The sequence below is a fragment of the Trachurus japonicus genome, chromosome 17 (genome assembly GCF_045865225.1).
Source record: "Trachurus japonicus isolate A0001 chromosome 17, Traja_1.0".
NCBI lineage: Eukaryota > Metazoa > Chordata > Actinopteri > Carangiformes > Carangidae > Trachurus > Trachurus japonicus.
The window spans coordinates 35,944,024-35,965,328 of record NC_140923.1 but is presented as its reverse complement, the minus strand read 5'-3'; the positions used below and the strand labels follow the sequence as shown (position 1 = coordinate 35,965,328).

Here is a 21,305-nt window from a genome sequence, read left to right as displayed (position 1 = left end):
AGTGCTGGATGTGGTGTTTTGGACAGACAGCTTGTTACTGGAGAGCCTGTTGGGTTCACACACACATCCTTCAATGTTCAGCTTAATCAGACTGCCTCCTGCTGGAGGGACCTTGCTGTCTATGATAGCCCCAAGTTTTTTTTTTTTCTTCTAGCCTACTTGTTTTGTGCATTTTTAGTTAGGCACATGATGAGTCTGTAATAACTGAAAAAAATATATCTCGGTCACACTGCAAATGTTGAAGTGTTGTCTAGGCTCATGTGGCCCCTGGGGTTCGTTTAGGGAGCCATCTGTCCTGTTTGGTGTAAGATTAAGAACTCCTCCATCTGATGTCTCCAATCTTGATTAGATTCTGGATTATATCTGAGAGAGAACACAAAGTTCAGCACAAAGATTAGGTTTTTTTGTAGTTTTTTATTTTATTTTATTAAGGGTCAGGGTGTTTAAACTAATAATCAATCAATAATAATCATCAATTACATTTCTTTCAGTTTCTTTACAAAATATTGGCTCATCCCGTTCTTTTCACTGCAGATTGTAGTGTTACGTAACTAGATCTTAAGGATGGATAACATTTGTAAAGCAGGCCTACATCTAATGCAACTTTATCTTCTGTTACAAAGCGGCTGAAGAGGATTATGCTGCTGTTGCCACAGAAACTTAGTGACCAGTGGAAAGAGAGAGTAGCTAGAGTGGGGAGGGGATTGCAGGAGGAGAGCAGAAGCAGGTTGATTCAATCAGCCGTACAGACAACCCTTCACACGCCACATAGCTTTTTTTAAATTATTATTTGAAGTGACACAGATTTTTAAGGGCCCACCCAGCCTGACACCATGTGGCACCCTTTAATCATCGGCATCATGACCGTAAACACCTCACTAACCGTCGTCTATTGGATCTTCATCCTGGGAGATGCCTTCGGCAGGTGGCTGGTGGAGCCAGAAGACAAACCTCAGAAGGTGGTCACCCCAGCCTGAGGGAGTGACAGGCACTATGGACCTGCTTGGCTGAGTGACTGGGTGTTGTTGTGCTTATAGGACTAGTTCAGCTCGTAGTGCTTTCTGTGGAGTCGACCTGCTTTTTGTTTCACCGGGAGACGACCTGGAGCCCCACCGTGAACTTAAGAAAAACGGACTGAACTGAATGAATCCTGCATGAGAAAGGGATCCTCCACACAGGTAAAGTGTGTGTCACATATTTGATATGCCTACATCAGGTAAAGTGTGTGTCACATATTTGATATGCCTACATCAAAAAATCCTTGAAGTAGGCTACATGATTTATTATCTGTGGATTGTTTCGTAGCAGTATCTGTGTTTACAGTGTGAATCGGCTGGAACTACAGCAAACTTTAGTGTCAACAGGTTCCTCAGCTGATGCTAAATGAACCTTATCTTGTCTGCTGACTGGGTGAAAAGGTGTTACAGTACTTGTGACGCTGGTGTCAACCAAATCCTGTCATGGATTAGAAAAGAACACCTCTACTGTGACACAGACAGCCCTCCTCACCTGACACCTGCATCCTGAGACGCATTCGGAGATATCATCCTGCTTTTTCCATCACATCCATTCTTCTTGTTGGCTTTGATTGTCTTTTGATTTTGCATTCAGGACCATCACCTCTTTTTTAAACAACATGTCTGGACACGTCTTCTACTGTGGGCTGCACCCTGTGTCTTGGTTCATTCTTATTGCAAATGTAACCATCACTATCATAGAGTGGACATTCCTCATTTCTCAGTTTAATCAAGTTCAAGACCCTCCTAAAGAAAATACGGTTAGCCCCTAGAGGAGGTAACCTGCCACATCCTGATGCGTCGCCGAAAAAAGGATGAAAGTGATCACGGTTTACCTGCCTACTTGTAGAGAAATGCAATGATGGTGGGCTTTTCTTTGTTTTAGCTGTTTGCTGTGATAGAGCTGCCACTACAGTAATACTTTTGCTTGCATGACCTTAAACTTCTGCCATGTGTTTCTGTTTTTTTCTGTTTTCCAGAGTTATATGTGTACAACAAATGCTAATTTGGAGGTCCTTTCATTCACAAGTCAAAGAAAAAAAACCAAAGAGCTGTTTCAAGTCTTGATTACAAGGTAAGGAATTGAAGTATTCCCTCTAAATCTCATTTCCTGTTGCATTTTCCTGTCATTTTACATTACAAGGAGAGTGTCGAATCAGTTTCATGTGAGTCTTTCATAAGTTACATTTGATGATTGACAGTTTTGCCACCCATGGGAAAATACATCACCATCTGCTCTGTTTCGAAAGCAATGAAATGAGCCGTGCAAATATAGTGTCATATTAGTGAATTATATGACAGGACATTTATACAGTACAAGAAGTGGACCTGCTGTGCTGTTAAGATGAACATAAAGCATTCAATATCCATAAAGTGATGCCAGTTTAAGCCCAAGAGAAACTGGGTTTACTGTAATATATGTATCATATTTATATGCAACGTGGTTATGGAGGACCATAAGCCTCTTTGGCATATTACTATCCACCTCTCCTCGCTCATATCTCTAATCCCTGCAGATGGAAAGCTGATATTGCTTTGTGACAGACTCAATCCTATTAACTCTGTCTGTCCTATATTCACCTCTCCTCCGTCTCACACTCCTCACTCCACTGGAAATTTGACCGAAGACCCCCTCTCCAAAAGACTAGAAGGAGGAATGCAGGGATTTAAGTCTAGACGAGAGATTAGGAGAATTGGCACACTTATGAGATTTTTCTTGTCTGGTGAACTATATTTTAGTAGCACTGTTCTGTGACACTCCTGACAATGTTCTCATTTTTTAAACATTATTGACATTTCCATCTGTCAGTCAGTCCTGTCGTTCTCCCCAGATTCAGACAACATTATAAATCTTCTAACACTCAGTTCCTCTTCCTCCTCCTCTCTGATGCACCCGATCTCGCCCATTTTTCCAAGTTTTCACAGAGCTGTGAAGGAGATCGGATCTGCAACAACACAATAAGTCTGACATCACCCTAAGAAACAGCCCCAAAGTTTCACCATATTCTCTGAACAGACTTCCTATGTAGAGAGTGTCTACTTGTCAAACTCAGCCAAAACCATGAAGCAACAACCAGTTGTATCCCTGAACGCCTCAGGAGGAGCTCAGCTTTTGAACCTCACGCAAGTGGTGTTTGAGCATCGGCAGCTCCTCCAGCTGTCCAGAAGGAGGGGGGAGGAGGAGGAGGCCTATTTCGTGGACTACATCCCCCCAGCTAGAGATGCTATAACTCTGCCTCCCAATGTAGTCTACGTCCTGGTTGGGGTGGTGTTGGTAATAGTGGCGACTTACGCCATAGTGGGACACCTGATTAAAGATCTGATGCATGACCTGGCAGGTAACCCCAGGCTGGTGACCTCCCCTCCCCATCAGTCCACTCCGGCGTCTGTGGTTGTAGTGTCTCTGAGCCCCTTTTTGTTACCCCAAAGTCTCGGGTCAAGGTGGCATTGACATTTTGTCTTTCCCTTCTTTTATCCTCTTTGGTGACTGTGTTGCTTGATGACTCTCCTTCACATTTATTCTGAGGTTTGTGTGCAAATTAAACCTCTTCAACAGTTTCCTTGCCACACCAATGTGAATCCCAAAAACTAATTAAAAGTTGAATGAGTGACTGCAGCTAAAGTAACATCTTAAAGGGGTACTCTAGCAATTTAGTGTTTTGCTCTTTCACGTAGCTGGAAGGCTGAGATATCCAGACCTTTAGTCAGAAACACTTGATCCTGTGTTTCCCATAATGGAAATCAATGGTTGTTTAATTGGACTTCTCTTGCCTGGCAGATATCCACTTATTTCAAACTCTAAACTCAATGTTTATATTTACAAAGTAAAAAAGTCTTCCAGAGCCATGGAAAAGTATAATCCACTGATTCCAAATGATTATATGTTTTTCTCAGCATAAAATTGGTGGAATGCCCCTTTAAAACCGTCAAGTCAGAGAAAAACATTGCACTTTATTTCACTCTTCTCTGCCTTCTCCCTTTACAGACTGGATTCTTGGTCCCAAACCAGTGGAGGATGATTCAGAGGAAGCGAAAGCAGAGCTAGACGCACAGCCCCGACTGAGCATCTGCGTTGAGCTGAGTGGGAAAGACACGCTGAGAATGGAGAAGGAGAAGGAGAAGCATGGGCCGCTGCCTGGTTTCTACCAGGGAGATGGAGGCTGCCGCCGTCCATCCACCCCTCCTCCACTGAGAAGCGCCATTGCTTCGTCGTACTCTGGAGAAAAACGGATATCCACTCACAGTGTCACCTTCAACTGCCCTGCGACCCCTTATGTCACTTCCCTCTGAGCAGATTCACTGAAGTAGTTGTAGTAGATACTTATTTGTCACTTCTCTCATGTCAATGCAGTAATCATTGTTGTCTCTTTGCTGTAGTAATGCATAAGCTAAAGCTACTTTTGTTTTCTATGAAACAAATATATAGTTTGTACTGATTTTATTGTTACTTATTAAAAGGTTTGCGTAAACATGGTCCACATTGTGAATCATTTAATTATGTTGCACTATTTGGTCGCCATTCAATTCACATGCTACAAAATGAAAATTATGCACCATGTAAACTTCAAAGACAGTAATGTGAGCTCTAAGACATTTTATTTCATAACAGGACATTTTATTTTGATTGCAGATATTTCAAGCTAAAATGTGTTCAAACTGAACACGCTTGAAAATTAAAATGTCAAATTCTTCCTTAAGTGTTGTTAAATTGCACTTTAATTTCCATTTCAGTGTATTTTCCACTGTCACAACAATCATTTTCCCATTACGTAACTCACACCTGTGGCTGTAATGTGTCTCTGAAGAAAATACACATCAGTTTTCCTGTTCTGGTGTTGGGACTAAGCTTCTCTCCAATAAACAACTGAATAATACAAGAGAGCTGTTGTGTCTTGTCTGCTTTCAATAATCCATCTTACCTCTCTACTCTAATACCTGGTTGTGTCAGGGGCAGTGACCTTTGTAAATGCCAGGGATTACTCTACCTTAGCCATATTATAAATACTGATTAGTAATGATGTATGCAGAGAGATATATAGATAGATAGATAGATAGATAGATAGATAGATAGATAGATAGATAGATAGATAGATAGATAGATAGATAGATAGATAGATAGATAGATAGATAGATAGATAGATAGATAGATAGATCTGCAGACATACTCTATGTGCAGCGGGTAAATACTCCCTCTCCTTCATTGGAAGCTGCACTTGCAGAGTCATTCCTCTGACCTTGAGCACCTCAAGCCGCAGCAGCAGCTAATCTAGTTTCGCTCACCAAGCAGACAGTTAGAGAGGGAGGGAAACAAAATGAAAGAAGCATCAGGGTGAGAGATACACTTGCATTTTTAATTGGAGTCTTGCTTTATGTACACTTTAGCGACAAGAGTATAAAGACTTTTAATGAACTGGAGGATCCTTGACTGCTTCTTTGCAGTTTGTGAGTAAGTGAGGCAATGAGGTTTTTTCTGTAGAAATTCTGTGGACACATACTTGATTTTAAAGTTGGAGAACATTGTATTTCCTCTGGATCTTTTCTTTTTTCTTTTCTTCGCAATTTGTATGGGGTGATGAGTATGAAGAAACCTCTGTGCTGGCTTCTCAATACAGCGATGACACCAAGCTTTTAAGTGGATATCTTCTGGCTGACAGCGGAGTTTTGAAGACTGCACACTGCAATGGATGTGACGGAAAACAGCTTAAGCGTTCATCACAGGGAGAACGATGGGTCCGTGCTCTTTGAATCTTATAGACCCCCTTCTCGGGACGCTATCCACCTGCCCACCTATGTCCTCTACCTGCTTATGGCCAGCTTCATTCTGCTGTTTGTTCTTTATGCCATCATTGGGCACCTCATCAAAGACCTCATCCATGACTGTGCAGGTTTGTTACTGTACTTCCAGGTTCTTCAAACCTGAAGACACTGTCCTCACTGTTTGATACAGTCTCTCATTGTGCTTTTCTTTTTGTTTGCATCCTGTGTTTTCCAGATGGGATATTTGGGGAGCAGCCTGAGGAAGTGGTGGTGAACTACTGTGAGGCAAAGGATAAGTTCATGGCCGACTGGTGCCCAGAAACATCACCTGAATTGGAGGCGATGGCTCGGGCCGAGGAGAACAAGATGATGGACAGCGACTTCATGAAAGCCCCTGCCATCTGGATCATCAACACAGACCGACGGGGGAGCAAGTCGGGACCACGCGTGGTTTTTGGGAAGAGATCAGAAATGTATTACTGATGTTAAATCTCTGTATGTGGTTTAAATGCAGTCAAGTGACAGAGAGGTGGAATAAGTGGCTGTAACAAAATGTTATTGTGTAAAGCTGAAAATGTACTACGTTGTAGGAACAGGGGGTTAGCTCTGTCTTTGTAGGAGGTCAATGCTTGAGTGGTCTCATGAGGACATCTAGTGTCTGTTGAGGAAACTACAGCTGATTGACAACAAATATTATTGCACAATGATGGTCGCACAAGGTTTAGATTAGAGATGGATATACATCACAAAATACATGAACATGCCTTCCCATGTCATCTCTGATTATTGATAGCTTGTGACAGATGACTTTGTCTGTTAAAAGCTGATCTGAGAATATGTACAGTAGACACATCTATGAGAGATGTCAGTCTAAAGTCAAGTTACTTCTCTATGTGTCTGTTTAGCCATAGGGCTATGGGTTAATTTGCAGTAATATATTTTAATGTAATAAAGACAAGTGGATTTTGTGTTTTTTATGTTTCTCTATCATTTACATCTTATATTCATTGTGCTCTCAACATTTGGGTAGTGCAAATATTTGGAATTATATGAACAATGAAGGCTAGGATGTTTTACGTTGATCCAATTAATCATATTGGACCATGAGCTTTGTATAATATAGCCTATACTTTCTGGATTCACAACAAACATCAAGACACAAACAACAACAACAAAAGCAACAGTGAATAGATTCAGGTTTTACAAGCATCTTGGAATAACCCTCCCACTCAGATTTACATGAATGTGATGTTACTGGATAATTAACCTTGGATCCAGCAGAGGGCGCTGTGGTAAAAGATTGAACCTACATTTCACTACATACTGTCAAGAAATCAGGCTGATATTAAAGTGGAGGTCTTACAACACAGCGAAACAGACATCCACTAAATGGACTAAATATGACTATATGCGGAATATCCTAAAATATTTGTGCTCCATCCATCAGCCCAGTGTAATGACTTTTCATCTACCAGGCTTGGTGTAGTTCAGCTAAGGATCTCTCTCCTCACCCAAAGCTCTTTCTGTTGCATCAATAGGCCTAACTGGTACTTTAGGGGAATCTTTTATTATACAGATTGGTTTTGTGGCCTCTAACCAGATTACCAAGACTGTATCCCTCTTCACATCCTCTTGCTGTAACTGAATGCTAAAACAAACAATGACATAATCTCATTAACTTTGTCCCCCTGATCCTTCTCTTTCAGATCAGGATCCCTAAGTTAATGTCACTATCTTCAAATAGCTAGATAAAATAGTCAGCAGCCTGCACAACCTGGGACAAATATCAGCAGAGTGGGAGGGATCTCAGGGGAATTTGAAGTAGCTTTAGGAAGGAAAATGCCATAAAAAAGCTAAACAATCAGGCAAATCTTGTAGTTGAGTGTTTAATGCCTCTAGGGGTAATTTGCATTTTGATAAATCCCTGCTATGCCTCAAAGAAGAAAAAAAAGATAACTCGGTCTAGGGGACATTGTAATGAGGCAGTGTGCTGTAAAACCTGCTTTGATAATCTGGTTGTAGTGGTAGGCTACTTTTATTTTGGGAAAGAAAGAAAAAATCAGCTACCTTGAGTTAAATGGGGGGAATGTGCAGATCATTATTTTTGGAGGATGTCGCCTCAGATAGCTTCTTTAGAAGCAGCTCGATCGTCTCATGTGGTGGTGGGCTGGTTGAACAGCAGGGGCTCTGCTTCTTGGGATGGGGGCTCAGTGACATCCCCGCTTTCATTTTTTCCAGGGCGCGCATCCTCACAAACACACACACACACACACACACACACACACACACACACACACACACACACACACACACACACACACACACACACACACACACACGCACCCCTTTAAACCTGAGCGGTGTGCGGCACGTCGACCGCACAGATGATTATGTCCGTGTTTGGTTATATTGAAGATATGATGAATAATGGACTGGTGATTTGAAGGCAGCGTATTATCATCGGCATGGATGCCCGCTGACTGAGGGAAGGCAGTCTTTATGGATTGGAGCTCATCATCGCCGGAGCAAATCTGGGGAGAGTCTGAGAGGTGAGGCGGCGTTTGGTGTGTTGTGTGCGGGGGGAGACACCGCAGCGGAAGACTGGCGCTCAGTGGGGCTTTGTAACACAAACGCCACTCTGGCTATAGGCTACGCGGTGCTTTCGGCTAATTAAAGCGCACCTTTGCAATGCTTTGTGTTTGCGTTACACAGTAGCAGGCTACTACAACCAACAAAGGCCTTTTTCTCCACACAAGACGTGGTTGTGTGTCCCGCTCTGTAGCCATCTGCATGCCTTATGTATCGGTGCGAGCTATTGAGGCCACTGCCGATTACGTTTTTTCATTGTCATGTGTGTCTCCATTTCAACCCCAAACACGTTTATAAGCAGATTTTCAGGTGTGGGAAGGAGGCTATAGTGTGCTAATTTTAGCTTGTTTTACACAAAAGAGAATACATTGCAGTATAGTAGCATTTAAAGGGCCCAATCGTGCATTTGGGCAATAGGGCCCAGGAGACACTTCACAGAACAGACCCAGAAGTAATAGCCTCAACTCAGCTGAAATTCCTTTATAGCCCATAGCCAGGTCTGAGAGAGCATGGCACAATAAAAGCATGACTTTCAAATGTTGAAAACGTTTCATTATCACTCAATTTAATGTAATGCACAGTCTGACTGATGTATTATTTGAGAGTAATAGTAACTAATTGTCCACGTTGTGTGTTATAGGCTATGTAGGTTACTGCATCATCAAATCCCTCCCACACACAGGCACACTCTAAAAGTGGACCAAGAAAACAGTATAGTGAGAGCAGCTGTGACTGTATGACTCTGCCCTCCACAATATTGTGTTATGACTATCCTCCCCACACCTGGTGAACTTTTTAGACCTCTGGCATGCAGCAACTGTCTTTACATTTTCTGGACCGGCAGCTGTCAGAGGAATTCACAATGTGCAGTCGAGAATGAGGAGCACTGACGGAGAGCAATGCACGCAGCAGTGTAACAGACAAAACAGTGACCCTATATGCTGTGGTCACTGCTATTGTTACTATTGTAGTGTGCATGTTTCATTTTCTTGTGAACATGTGTTTGGTAAATTAATCCCTCCCTTGATGAGATTGCAATTACAAATGTCTTATAAACACCTTCAGCTTTAGCTTGGTAGGTACATAGTTGGGTTTAATTTAAGGGCCCAGATTAACTGTGGCTCTCAGCACCCCCCACATCTCCAAAATCTTTCCTCTCCCCTGCTGGGACTCCCTGATGACCCACCACTCTCCCACAGAGGTGCTAATGAGATCATGCCTCTGGAGTGAAAAGACTTTTTATTTCTAGCGCAGATCTCTGTTTTTCAGGGTTACAGAAATACATGTTATTGATTATTTCTGCAAGATATTCACACCTCTGTAAATGTAGGAATAGACATAATACTGTAGGTGTATGAAAACCCTCTTTACTGGTTTATTTTTGCTCTGTCCATTGTGTGTGTGTTTGTGTTACTAATGCTGACAATGGTTGTTGTTTTTTCTTCTCTTTTTGCTTCTCTGGACAGTGCTGTGAAAGAGGATAATTCATCCAAGATCACAGGTCACATGACAGGTACGTAGCTCTCATTAGAAATATGCTTTTGTAAAAACAAACACTGCTGAATTGGTTTCTAATGATTTAATGTTTTATTTTTCTCCTCTGTTTAGATTTGTGTAGTGATGAAACAGACGGCTCTCTTCCTCTCCAGCTTCACACACTCAAGGAATTTGAACAGGTGAGAGCTTGCATGTGAGCGTCGCCACCTCGTCCTTCAGTGTGATGATCAGTGACACCGTGGGTGAGACCTGATCAAATGTGCTCTGTGGGGCCATCTTGTGGATCCATGTTTTACTACAAGATCTAAATGAGCTGATTAGGTTTGCTTTGATGAGGAATCTTCAGGGTGTTGAGGAAATCATTGGCATTTATTCCAGAAATCCATAAACATAATTGAACCATCTGTCCTTAAAATACTGTACAGAAAAGGAGAACACCTGCAGCTGAGGATTTGGATGGAAAACACCCTGAACCCTCCTGATGGTTAAAAGTCTGCCTCTGGCTACAGCATGGCCTAGTTTAGGATTTCTCTTCGGTCTCCGCCGCGCTACTATTGAACATTGTACTAGTCACATTTTACAGAAATACGGTATTAAATATTCTTTTTAATGTTTGACAGGAGGGTGTTATAATGGGCACACTGAATATTACTGAAACTGATTCAAACTCATGTACGTCAGTAATCATTTGTCCCTCCACTGTACTTGATCAAGGTAAAGCTGGTCTGTTGTTGCTTCACCTCTAGTTAAATTTGACAAGGTGTCAGTCCTATTAATGTGGGGGAGTTGTTAAAAAGATGTGGCTTTTGGTAATTATAAGATCACATAGGGTTAATGGAGCACAAATGTGGGGGGTTAATTCGGATGATTATTTGTGATTGTGACATTGAGATTGCAAATGAATGCACTGCTGTCTCATTTGTGTGGCTGTTATGATGCTTATGTGGAGAAAGAAGCTAGCCGTATCCACAAGCACCTACAAAAATCTTAAAATGTCTAAGGTTTTAATAATAGTTTGAAGAATGTAGGGGAATACAGTTCAATGTGGAGCAGTTTCCAGGAGGCAGTTAGCTTAGCTTAGCATAAAAACTGGAAGTAGGGGCAGGGCCGTTGCTAGGAATTCTGGGCCCCTGAAAGAATACTAAAGTGGACCCCTGCCCCCTGACTTTTCCCCCTTCTTTTTTAGACTACGTATGTATTATCATTTTTTATTTACTTTGTTTTGATGCTAATGCAGCATTACTATGAGTATTAGTCAGGGTCTTATGCAGAATAATTCAGTCATATAAAGATTAGACTACAGGGGTTTTTTGTGGGCCCTACTGGGCGCTGGGCCCCTAGAATTATCATCACCTTTCTCCCTTATACAACGGCCCTGAGCAGGGGGAGACAGTTAGGGAGCAGGGTCTGTCAGAAATTACAAAATACAATTTCACTGAATTATGTTTGTCAACTTGCCCTTGTCCAAAGTCAACTAGAATTGGCTCTAGCCGTCCCCCTGCAGCTTTACAGCTAATGGATGGGGGGCGTCTTTTTTCTCTAATCTGTAGACAAACCAAATTGTTTGTGGTTTAAGAGGGACTTGTGTTACTAGTCATGAACAACTGATTATCCATGCACCCAGCACTATGTACTATATCTGGTTGCCTAACACAAGGAAGTCATTGCTTCTGGCTGTTGTTCACCTAGAAAAAGTTACAACATGTAGGCTACTGTAACTCCCCACAGCTTGTCTTTTCACTTTTCTGTTTGTTTGTCTAATTATGCAAAGCAAATTGTCTCCCAGCTCTAGATCTATAATTAATACGGCTCCATGCTACTTCTGTCAGCTGCCATTCCCTTGTCCCCTTCACCCTTGTTTCTCCTTTGAGTCCATTGTCCATTAGTAGCCTCATGTAGAAATACCCAGTGGTAGCATTTGCGGTTGAGCTCTTTGTAAAATAGTGCTGTTAAATTTGACACATAGTATCAAATGGATTTCCAAGTCCAGCACACTTTCCTTCAATACACCCGTCGGTGCTCTGCTCTAAACATTGTTGATGTTTCAGACACATACCAGATCATAATAAAACACCAGACAAGCACCAAAACGGTCACTGAAGACTCACCACGTCTGATACTCCTTTAATGTTATTCTGGAGGTGCTGCTGAGCCCCGTTAAAACGGGAGGTGTCACCAAACAGACACGAAAGCTGAAGTCACTCAGTTAAAGACAGCAGCCAACTCAAAGCTGGAGTCACTTTCATGGCTGCCAGATCTTGGATGTGTCACTTTTACACCTGACATAAACACATTCCAACATACACTGCACGTATATATTTACACACATCCACTCCTATTTATTCATGTTTAACCAAGAGCCGAAAAGTGTGTGTGTGTGTGTGTGTGTGTGTGTGTGTGTGTGTGGCTGTGTCATGTGTAGAGTAGTTTTAAAAACACACTATAAACATGATGTCATGCCTAATGTTATTTGGAGACTTCACTTGGCGCCTAGCCTATGCTCTGCATTATTTAGCAGCAGCATGTAACAGGACACTTTAATGGGCAGACTCACTGAATGCATCAAGAACTACTAATGACATAATGTGTTGGTAATATGTCTCAGTCACTTTATCAGAAACCCTTTTTATACAGCCTGCTGACGGCGGGGAAGCCCCCCTCCCATTCAACCTTGCTGTTCAATATAAACAGTACAACTGCACTGTTCTTCAGCCTTTAAGTTTGCAGCGGAGGCAGTCACGTCAAGTCATGTCTCTGATGCCTCCACATCACACCCGCTCTGTTTAGTTCAGCGTAGAAAAGAAAGACCAATAGAATCAATGGTTTAATGTCAGTGTAGCAGGATCACTAAAAGGAGCTAGAAATTCTTCTTGCACGGGACACGAGTCATGAGATTTTATCCAAAGTTGTTTAATTTTATTCTATGATTTAAAAAATATACTTTGGAGCCTAGTAGAGTCCGTCTTCCTGTCTTTTGCTTTCTTTCTGTTCACTCATCTCTGAGGGACATTCAGGGATTCACCGCTCTGTGAGATTCAGGACACCTCCCTATAAATAGCACTGTGGCTCAGTACTCCCAGGTCTCCTATTTCATCTAGTTTCTTTCCACTCACCTGTCTATCCGACTCCCATCACCCCCTCTGACTTCATTTCCCAATGCTGATTAGCCCTCATCAGGGGAGTGTCGGATTTTTACTGATAACTACAGAGACATGGTCAATTCAGAGTGAGACTGAGTGGATGTGGTTACTTGAAATGCTACATGAAGTTGACTCATCCTTTTCAGTATTGCCATGCTTGGAAAAAAAGAAAAAAAAAAAACTTTACTAGCTGGTTAGTAAAAACCTGGCCTAGTTTGGAGAAGGTACTACATCCAAAAACAATTAGCTAAAACAGAAATAAATCTCAGTAAAGGTGCATAAGTGGTTTATAGTTATGGCATTTTTGGTTCATGCATTTATTAAGACTTTTATGCTTTATTTGCCTATCCCATATTCCCTGATCTGTTATTGATTTGAAGTTATTGTCAGTATTCTCAGTCTCAGTCATGCTATGCTGTTATTTTCTGCAGAGTATAGGCTACTCAGAAAACCCATTTGTCATGTGAGGGATATTAATCATGATTTAGGATACTTAATATTTTTGACCCAGTTTGGTGGTTAAGCGTAGCAATAGAGCAGTATTTTTTTGGCTGTACTTATCAGACCTTTTAAGTGTTTTTGTCATATTTATCTGGAAAAAACGAGACAGTGATTTCCTGAGGGGAAAATGTGGGGTAGGCCGAGGAAATGAAACCTCAACGAAATACGGTTTAGTTTCCTAAATCATATGTTTCCAAGCTTGATAAACCTGTGTAAAGTGTATTGGTCTCCGGCGTGAGTCAGTGTAAAATAAGCTGATAAATTGGATGAAATTGGTCACTGTTGTGGTTATATAACATGGTGGCTGGTGTGTGGACAGACTCAGACAGCTGTTGTCTCAATAGGGATTGACCCCCAGGCTCAAAAATATATTGAAAAGGGGAATTGAAGAGGTTAAACTGGACAAATTACATTTCCTTTAATGTAATATCTGAAAGGAAACAGGAACAGACGCATAGTGACTCACCTTTAACCACCACCATGTTGTTTTTGACTGCTCTGTTTTGCAGAGGGGCGAGATTTCCCCTCTTATCACAAGTGCCTGTGAGGCCTGAGCCTTTTACCTCCCCCCTTCTCCCTTCTCCCCCTCCTCCCCTCTTCCACCCATCTCCCATGGCAGTCTGGGATTCCAGGGATGTCTCCTCCAGTAAAATAAGCTCCTGTCCCGTCCCCTAGTAGACCAGATCACACCATGGAGCTGACATGGCTGCATCTCTGACAGCCCGGGCTGCAGAGTAGCCCTCTGCACTGCAAAGGCCCCATTAGACTCTATTGTGTGTCTGTGTATGTATGTGTGTGTGTGTAGCTTTAGTGTGTGTGTGTGTGTGTGTGGTTTTGTAGATGGTATCCCCATGGCCTTCTAGAGGCGGAGATGCCACTTTGTAAATAATTTGGCTTTGTGAGGTGAAGCATTATGCTCTTTAGGAGAAGGAGGTAGCATGTCTAACGGTTACCGGACTCTATCACAGGGACATACCTTGACAGTCGCTGTCCTTTAATATGGACTCTGTATTCACCCTGGATACGGAGAGGTCGAAGACGACTGTTCATTTCTGACCAATAACGGACATGTCGAGCAGTGTCGGCGCTCTTTGACGGTCATGTCTAACGGTTACCGAACTTTGTCACAGCACCTGAATGACCTGAAGAAGGAGAACTTCAGCCTCAAGCTCCGCATCTACTTCCTGGAGGAGAGGATACAGCAGAAGTACGAGGAGAGCAGCGAGGATGTCTACCGTACGGTGAGTAGGACAGTTGTCACTATGAGGAAATGAATGGAGAACTGTTTGAGTGCTGATGAATGGGTCCATGTGTGGTTGCTCCTCACAGACGAAGGATCGTGTCATTACACAAAAATGATCAGCACCAATTGATTGTGTCTGTGTTGACAGATTTGGTGCTGAGTGGGTAATCAAAAGAGTTGACTTGTGCCTTCATCAATGGCATTATGACTGTTATCAGTCCCGAGGAGCTGCTTTACTGAGCCACTTCCAGTGTTTGTTGATCCAGCTGTTGCGCTGACCGGTTGAGGTGATGTGACCTGCCATGTGTTTGTTTTACCAAGTGCCTGTGTTTAGATATGGCCGACACGTGAAGGACTGCACATTATAGCTCTTTGCTCAGGGAACCGTTATGTGATGTTTGTGTGGGCAACTGTCTGTCAGCTGTCCAGAGAGACCTCAATGTTTTACTGTGTGTTGTTGTCTTATACTGGGATTTGTGAAGATTTGAAGTGTTTTAGCAACTAAATTCTCACCCACAGCATTAAACTGCAGCTGCAGAGAAATAGAGACTTAGTGGGATACACTTGAGAAACCTATAATGCTAACAGGCTACTGATAAGAATAAAGAGAAAAAATTAAAAATGACAGGCCAAGCTATGTCTGTCGTTCCATGAAATGTGATCAAGTCACATAAGAGTTATTCTTCTGTATTGTTTTAGATGCAATGAACTCATACATCAGATCAATATTGCTGTTGATATGTTCAGCATATCAGGTATTGACTATGATATGACCAAACCACTTATTATAATCTGTTTTCCACTCTGGTCCATTCATTGGACCACTGACTCGTGGTGTATTCCCACTCTGGCTGTATACTTCCTGATTTAAAATTTAAAAAATCTGGCGTTAAAAACAAAACAAAAAAACCTTTATGTTTCTCAAAGGCCCCACCGATGACCTCAGAAGTCCATTAATGGCTTCATTGATAGTCTCATAGCTTTCCAACAAAAAACACTTGGGGAAAAATCAATCACACACAGAGTATAACAGTGTGCTGATGTCACAAATCAATTTCAGTAAAGAGATCTAAAACCAGGACAGGCAAACCACGCAAAGGTTTGAAGTCCCCTATGGCCCCACATATTGGCATTTTTGTCTCGCTACTGTCCAAAACTGTATTGTTTTGTTATTAGTACCAAAAGTCAGATATAGCCTACTACTCTTACAAGTAATACTGTGATTACCTTGCCAAACAACAAATTAAAAATACATTTATTATAGAAAATTACCAAAAGCGATTTCTCAATCCAGCTCCTCAAATACAGTATTAGAATTTTCTGCTTTTCAGTTTTATATTGTCAAACATATTTTTGAGGTTTTGACTATTGCTCCAGCAGAACAAGGAATTCAGAGATGTCACTTTGATGGGGTTTTCTTACATTATTTTATATTACACAATTAAATCAAACAATCAACAATTAAGAACCTCAGCAAAAGGAAAAATTATCATGAAAATAATCCTTTGTTTCAGCGCTAAGAATATCAATAGTTTCTGATTTGTCTATTTCTCAAAGTCTCTCTGAGTTCACCACGAACTGGGCTCTGTTTGTCTCCGTGCCCCTCTGTACTCGTCTGTGTGTGTGCGTGCAAAGTGAGCACCTACAGTAAGGTGACCTAGCTCAGCTGGTGCCTGTTGGCATGAGCCCATCGGCATTTCAAACTCGTCCCCTCTCTTCCTCCCGTCACTCCAAATGCCCTGTGATCATCAACAACCCTTTGATATGAGAAAATTAGATGTACTGCTTGAGCCAGCTGAACAAGACCTGAGAGTCCCGCCACTGATCATCCACAATTACTACATACCAGCAGCGACTAAGTAAACTGATCCCACAACATACAGTACAGACGTCCGACTGGAGTTTAATCCTTGCGCTTGACAATCTCTCGCTCTGTTTGGCTAAAGATCCTTCAATCTAATCACTTTTTTATTGGAACCTAAATCTTTGCACCGTAGATGTTATCAGACCTGAGCAGCTCGGGTACATAGTGATCTCTCTCGGAGCTTCAGACTCTATTTATAGAGCAGGCTTGAGCGCACTGATTTATTTATCACTCGCATCCATCCAAGTGTCCATATGACACGAGACGCACTGTGTTATACAGTACGTGTCTGTCTGTGGTGTTTCTTCTCACTCTGTCATTTGTTATATTGATGTCTTTGTTGAGCGTTTAATTTTTGTAACGTGAGTTCATTAATCACAGTTCATAATTTAGCCATATTATTTGATATGAATTGTATATCAAAACATATTCGTAAGTAAGCAGCGTTAAATTTACTGATTTCTCGGCCTGCAACTGCTGATTATCTACAGAATAACAAGTTGATTATGTTGTCTAGAAAAAAAAGATAACTGCCCTTCACAGGTTCACAGGATAACATCTTCATATGTCTTTGTTCAACTATCAGTCAAGTTACAATGTAAAACAGAAAATCTGGAGTTTCAGATTTGAGAAGCTGGTACTTGTGTGTGGTATTTTTTTCCTTAAAAAAACAACAGTTATCAAAGTTGTGTTTCATATGATTTTAAGAGGCACTAGAACTAAATCTTTAGTAAGGGTCGAAACAAAGTGAGTGGGATTATCATCATCAGCCTAGATGATAATACCTGTCTGTATAGTTACATGTCATCACAGCGTTGCAGGTGTGTCCTGTGTGTGCAGCCATCTCCCTTTTCCCTCATTGAGTGTTTATTACTGGATCTGTTGCTGAGGGCTGACGGGTCTGGAGGGGCTAGAATAGCAGGTGCACTGTGATGGGCGTCTATATTTAGAGCTGTTTTCAAGATGGGAAAGTGTTTCTCTTACTGTAAACCTTGTTGACTCACGCACGGGAATACATGCTCCTCTAGCATGTGCAGTGCATTATTTATTGTTACAGCATTTAGAAGAATCACTTGCCATCATTGGCAATTCAGAGCATATGCACTGGTCATATGTTGCATAAGTTCAAGCTCCTGCTGCGGCTTCATCACTTCGTCACATAAGAGTGGGGTGTTTCAATAGAGATGAAGTGGATAGAGAGACATCAATGATCAATATAGCAGTGAATATGCATTTAAAATGTTGTCACTGAACACAATCCACTGTTAGACAGCTATGTTGCATAACCTTTTGTCTTCTCCCTTAAAATGAACTTATTTTGTTATAATTTTTTCCTACTTTCACAACATTAAAACGATACACAGTCCAAAAAGTGTTACCTCAGTTTTCTATTACTTTGCCAAGTATTTTCTCAGTTGGTCAATGAATCCTTTTCTCTATAAAATGTTAGGAAACAGTGGCCATCATCAATTTTAAACAGTTACTTCATCAAAACACAATAGTGTCCTTTTCCATTTCCTGTTATTTTATCATGTGTTAAAATGAAAATTAAGTCTGCACTGTGCACTGGTCTGACATCAGCGTGACTACTCTGTTCTCTAGTCATGTGCAGGATGAATGTGTGCATGTGTGTGTGTGTTGGTGTCTTTGTGAAATATGTTTATGGCTAGGTTTCAAGCTACGAGTGTAGGCGCACGTGTGGGCCCAGCTCCCTGAGTGTTATTGACATGCAGCACATAAACACGTAAAGCTCTCTGGCAGGGACAGGGGAAGGTCAACAGGCTTGGAAACAGAATATTTCTAAAACAGACACAGAGAAAAGAAAAGGTGGGAAAAGAGAGGATGACCAGGGGACAGAGGGGGAGAAAAATTAAAATGATAGACAGGAGAAAGGGAGCTTTTGAAATGAATGAGAGCCAAGCTGCACAGATAAAGGTGATAAAACCACTGAGAGCAATTATATGATCAGAGTCCAGCAGACAGATAAACTGTCCTCTCTCTCCTGCCTGAGGTCAGAATGGAAAGAATGAACCCAACCATTCCCACTGTCTAAATCCTCTGTCCCGTAGCCCAGTTTAAGAGCCCTGATTGGCCCCTAAATGTCCCCCCCCCCCGTGGTCCCCTAGCAGGTAAACAAACTGTGGAGTTTAGCCTTTGGCCCCAGTGGTGTGAGTATCTGAGCCGCCCTGAATTCTCCAGCTCTAAATATACCAGCCATGACAGCACGGTCAGATGTTCTTCACCAATGACACACAACACCCACCACCAGCCCCGATTCACACAGCAGAGACAGAGGGATCAGTTTGTGATGGAGAGATGTTATGAGGAGCTGAAGGGGGAACACAACAGATGGGCGCTTGAGATGTGGTAATGAAAAAGAAGATTGTAGAGATTCAAGCAAACCCAAAACATATAATAAATGAAAAACAAATGAAAAGTGAAAACTATTAAAACCTCCAGGAGTCATGTTTTTTCATTTACAGAATCTTTAATTGAAGATGCATTTTACAAAAAATGTTTTTCCTGATATAATTACAGCACCATCCTAAAATAGATCCTTTGTTTTGGCATCAAGAAACAACTTCACATCAGACCAATCTACTGTATGTAGTTTCCTCTAGGTATGATCAGTTCAGTGTGTAATGTGAGGAGAAGTGTGTTTTCAAACCATCAAAGACAAAGTGAAACAATATAAAATGTCACTTACTTGGTTACCTTTGTAGTGTCACTGGCCATTCCCTCAGGTGTTTCCAGTATTGGCCTCCTTGTACTGTCCACCATAGGAGGACATTACACCCAATACACAACAAGTTGAAGCCTCATGAATAATTACTTGGTGCGTATTTACATTTACAAATGTCTCAGAGATGCTGGAAAGCCTCTGTAAATCACTGTTGCTGTTTGCGTTTGGAAGCTCGTTGCCAAATGTGGACGCTACATTGTCAAACTAGATTATTCTTATTTGCCTGCGGAAAAAAAATAATTATGTCTACATTAAATCTGCTCAGTGCCACAGTCAGGAAATGTGAAAACAAAGATTTGTTGTTGTTTTTGAAAGCTTGGAAAGTGGTAAAGACTGTAATTACATGTGAAAACCATCACTCATTATTATGTCAAGTTTCATGCAGGCTGCTCCATCGTTTGAGCAGCATACAAGGACATTTATCACCAGAGTCCAAATAACCACTCAACACTGAACACTGTGGTGCATATAGTCATTTATATGTTACTGAGATTGTATGGTGTTGAGGAAGGCGAACAATGATGATGATAATGATGATGATGATGATGGAGCGACTGACCCAGCCTCTTGTCATCTTTTGCAGAACATCGAGCTGAAGGTGGAAGTAGAGAGCTTGAAGCAGGAGCTCCAAGAGAAACAGCAGCTTCTGGATAAAGCCCTGTAAGTCCACAAATATCAATCCTAAATATTTATTATTGTGCTTTTCCAACCCTTAACTTAAGACTTCCGAATGTGTAAGTGTAAGTGACAGGCCCAGTATAATTATATCCAGTTTTTTTATTGTTTTCTTTAGCCACATACACTTCATTTGATCCAGTACATAGTGTGTATCAGTGTGGCTGCAGCGTGGTGAGGCACTGACAGCACAGATGAACCCTCTGGTGTTAGACCTCCATGTGTTTATGTGTAGTTGTGCACCTCCATCTATGGATGTTGGCTGCCGAGGGGTAAGTGAGTCCCTGCTAGAGATTTGCCATGATTCTCTACATGGCCCTGTCTTAGCGGGTGGTAACACCTCATATCTCTAACAGCTCGCATGTCGCACAGCAGCTGATAGAGGCAACACACACACGCACGTGTATACAAACGCACAATAGAGTTATGCAAACCCTCATATAGGCAACCCACAGTGTAAACCCCTAGCATGTTGGAAGAGGCTTGGTTAAGATTATTGTGTAAATACTGTATGAAAATGCTGGTTTTATCAGTGTGGCATGGTGATGAGGGAAACTGTCCTTCAATCAGATGTTTTCTGTTTTCTTTCTTTCTTTCTTTCTTTCTTTCTTTCTTTCTTTCTTTCTTTCTTTCTTTCTTTCTTTCTTTCTTTCTTTCTTTCTTTCTTTCTTTCTTTCAATGGTCTTTTTATTATTGACAAAGCATGTATAACTTAAGACAATCACTGCACAGGAACATTTTGATTTTTTTGTCCAACATCCACCCACGACACAACATAACCCCTTGTCCAAAAAAACGAACATGGACATACTCATACAGCCACTGAAAAAATAAATAAATAAATAGAAGTAGGGAAAAAAAAATGTGAAGAGACAGAATAAAAATCGTAAATAGGATTAACAACCATACTTAGAAAGGAAGGGAAGGGGGGGCTACTCCGAAACTATCGTCGAAGGTTTCTCATAGAATACCAAGAAGGGGCGCCATATATTGTAGAATTGTTTTCTGTTTTCAGGTATTCACAAAAAATCCTAAAAACCTAAACAATTATGAGAGCAATACACGTTTCTGCTTCTTTATTGTTGAAATTGTCTATCTCATTTAGACTCCATTAATCTCTTAAAACAGATGTTCACCTCCTCCTCCTGCTGCAGGGCTTCTCCTGCCCCGGGGGTGGATCCTTCTGCAGGGCTTTAGTAGATTGCATTGGCTCTGCACGACTTTGATTTGGCATACGATAGAGAGACAATCTTTGTGCTGCTGAAATCGCCAGAGATGC

General features: G+C 41.5%; 2 protein-coding genes across 7 annotated transcripts in view; both read left to right on the top strand.

Annotated features, from left to right (window-relative positions):
- Nucleotides 1–5,107: 5,107 nt before the first annotated feature.
- Nucleotides 5,108–6,671, top strand: LOC146971272 (uncharacterized). Of its 2 annotated transcripts, XM_085805732.1 has the most exons (3): nt 5,108–5,463; nt 5,672–5,902; nt 6,010–6,671. In XM_085805732.1, exons 2-3 carry the CDS (start codon nt 5,698–5,700, stop codon nt 6,255–6,257), a joined length of 453 nt encoding a protein of 150 aa, XP_085661858.1. In that variant the 5' UTR covers nt 5,108–5,463; nt 5,672–5,697; the 3' UTR covers nt 6,258–6,671. The 2 variants fall into 2 exon arrangements, with proteins under 2 accessions (XP_085661858.1, XP_085661857.1); XM_085805731.1 differs by having other exon boundaries at nt 5,111–5,902.
- A 1,471-nt stretch (nt 6,672–8,142) lies between these two features.
- LOC146971271 (myomegalin) overlaps nt 8,143–21,305 on the top strand; it is a 44,972-nt gene continuing 31,809 nt past the window's right edge. For 3 of the 5 annotated variants that reach the window (XM_085805723.1, XM_085805724.1, XM_085805722.1), the window contains exons 1-2: nt 14,178–14,742; nt 19,935–20,011. In XM_085805723.1, the coding sequence (XP_085661849.1) occupies nt 14,602–14,742; nt 19,935–20,011 (218 nt within the window). In that variant the 5' untranslated portion in view covers nt 14,178–14,601. Of the gene's footprint in view, nt 8,324–9,829; nt 9,877–9,971; nt 10,040–14,177; nt 14,743–19,934; nt 20,012–21,305 lie in introns of those variants that run through there. The other 2 variants (XM_085805720.1, XM_085805718.1) reach the window with 2 other exon arrangements.

What these genes read in the sequence shown, in the direction of transcription:
- LOC146971272 (XM_085805732.1), top strand. Translation starts at nt 5,698, where the DNA reads ATGGATGTGACGGAAAACAGCTTAAGCGTTCATCACAGGGAGAACGAT. An exon ending in CCTCATCCATGACTGTGCAG is followed by an intron (nt 5,903 to 6,009) that starts GTTTGTTACTGT and finishes TGTGTTTTCCAG; the next exon opens with ATGGGATATTTGGGGAGCAG.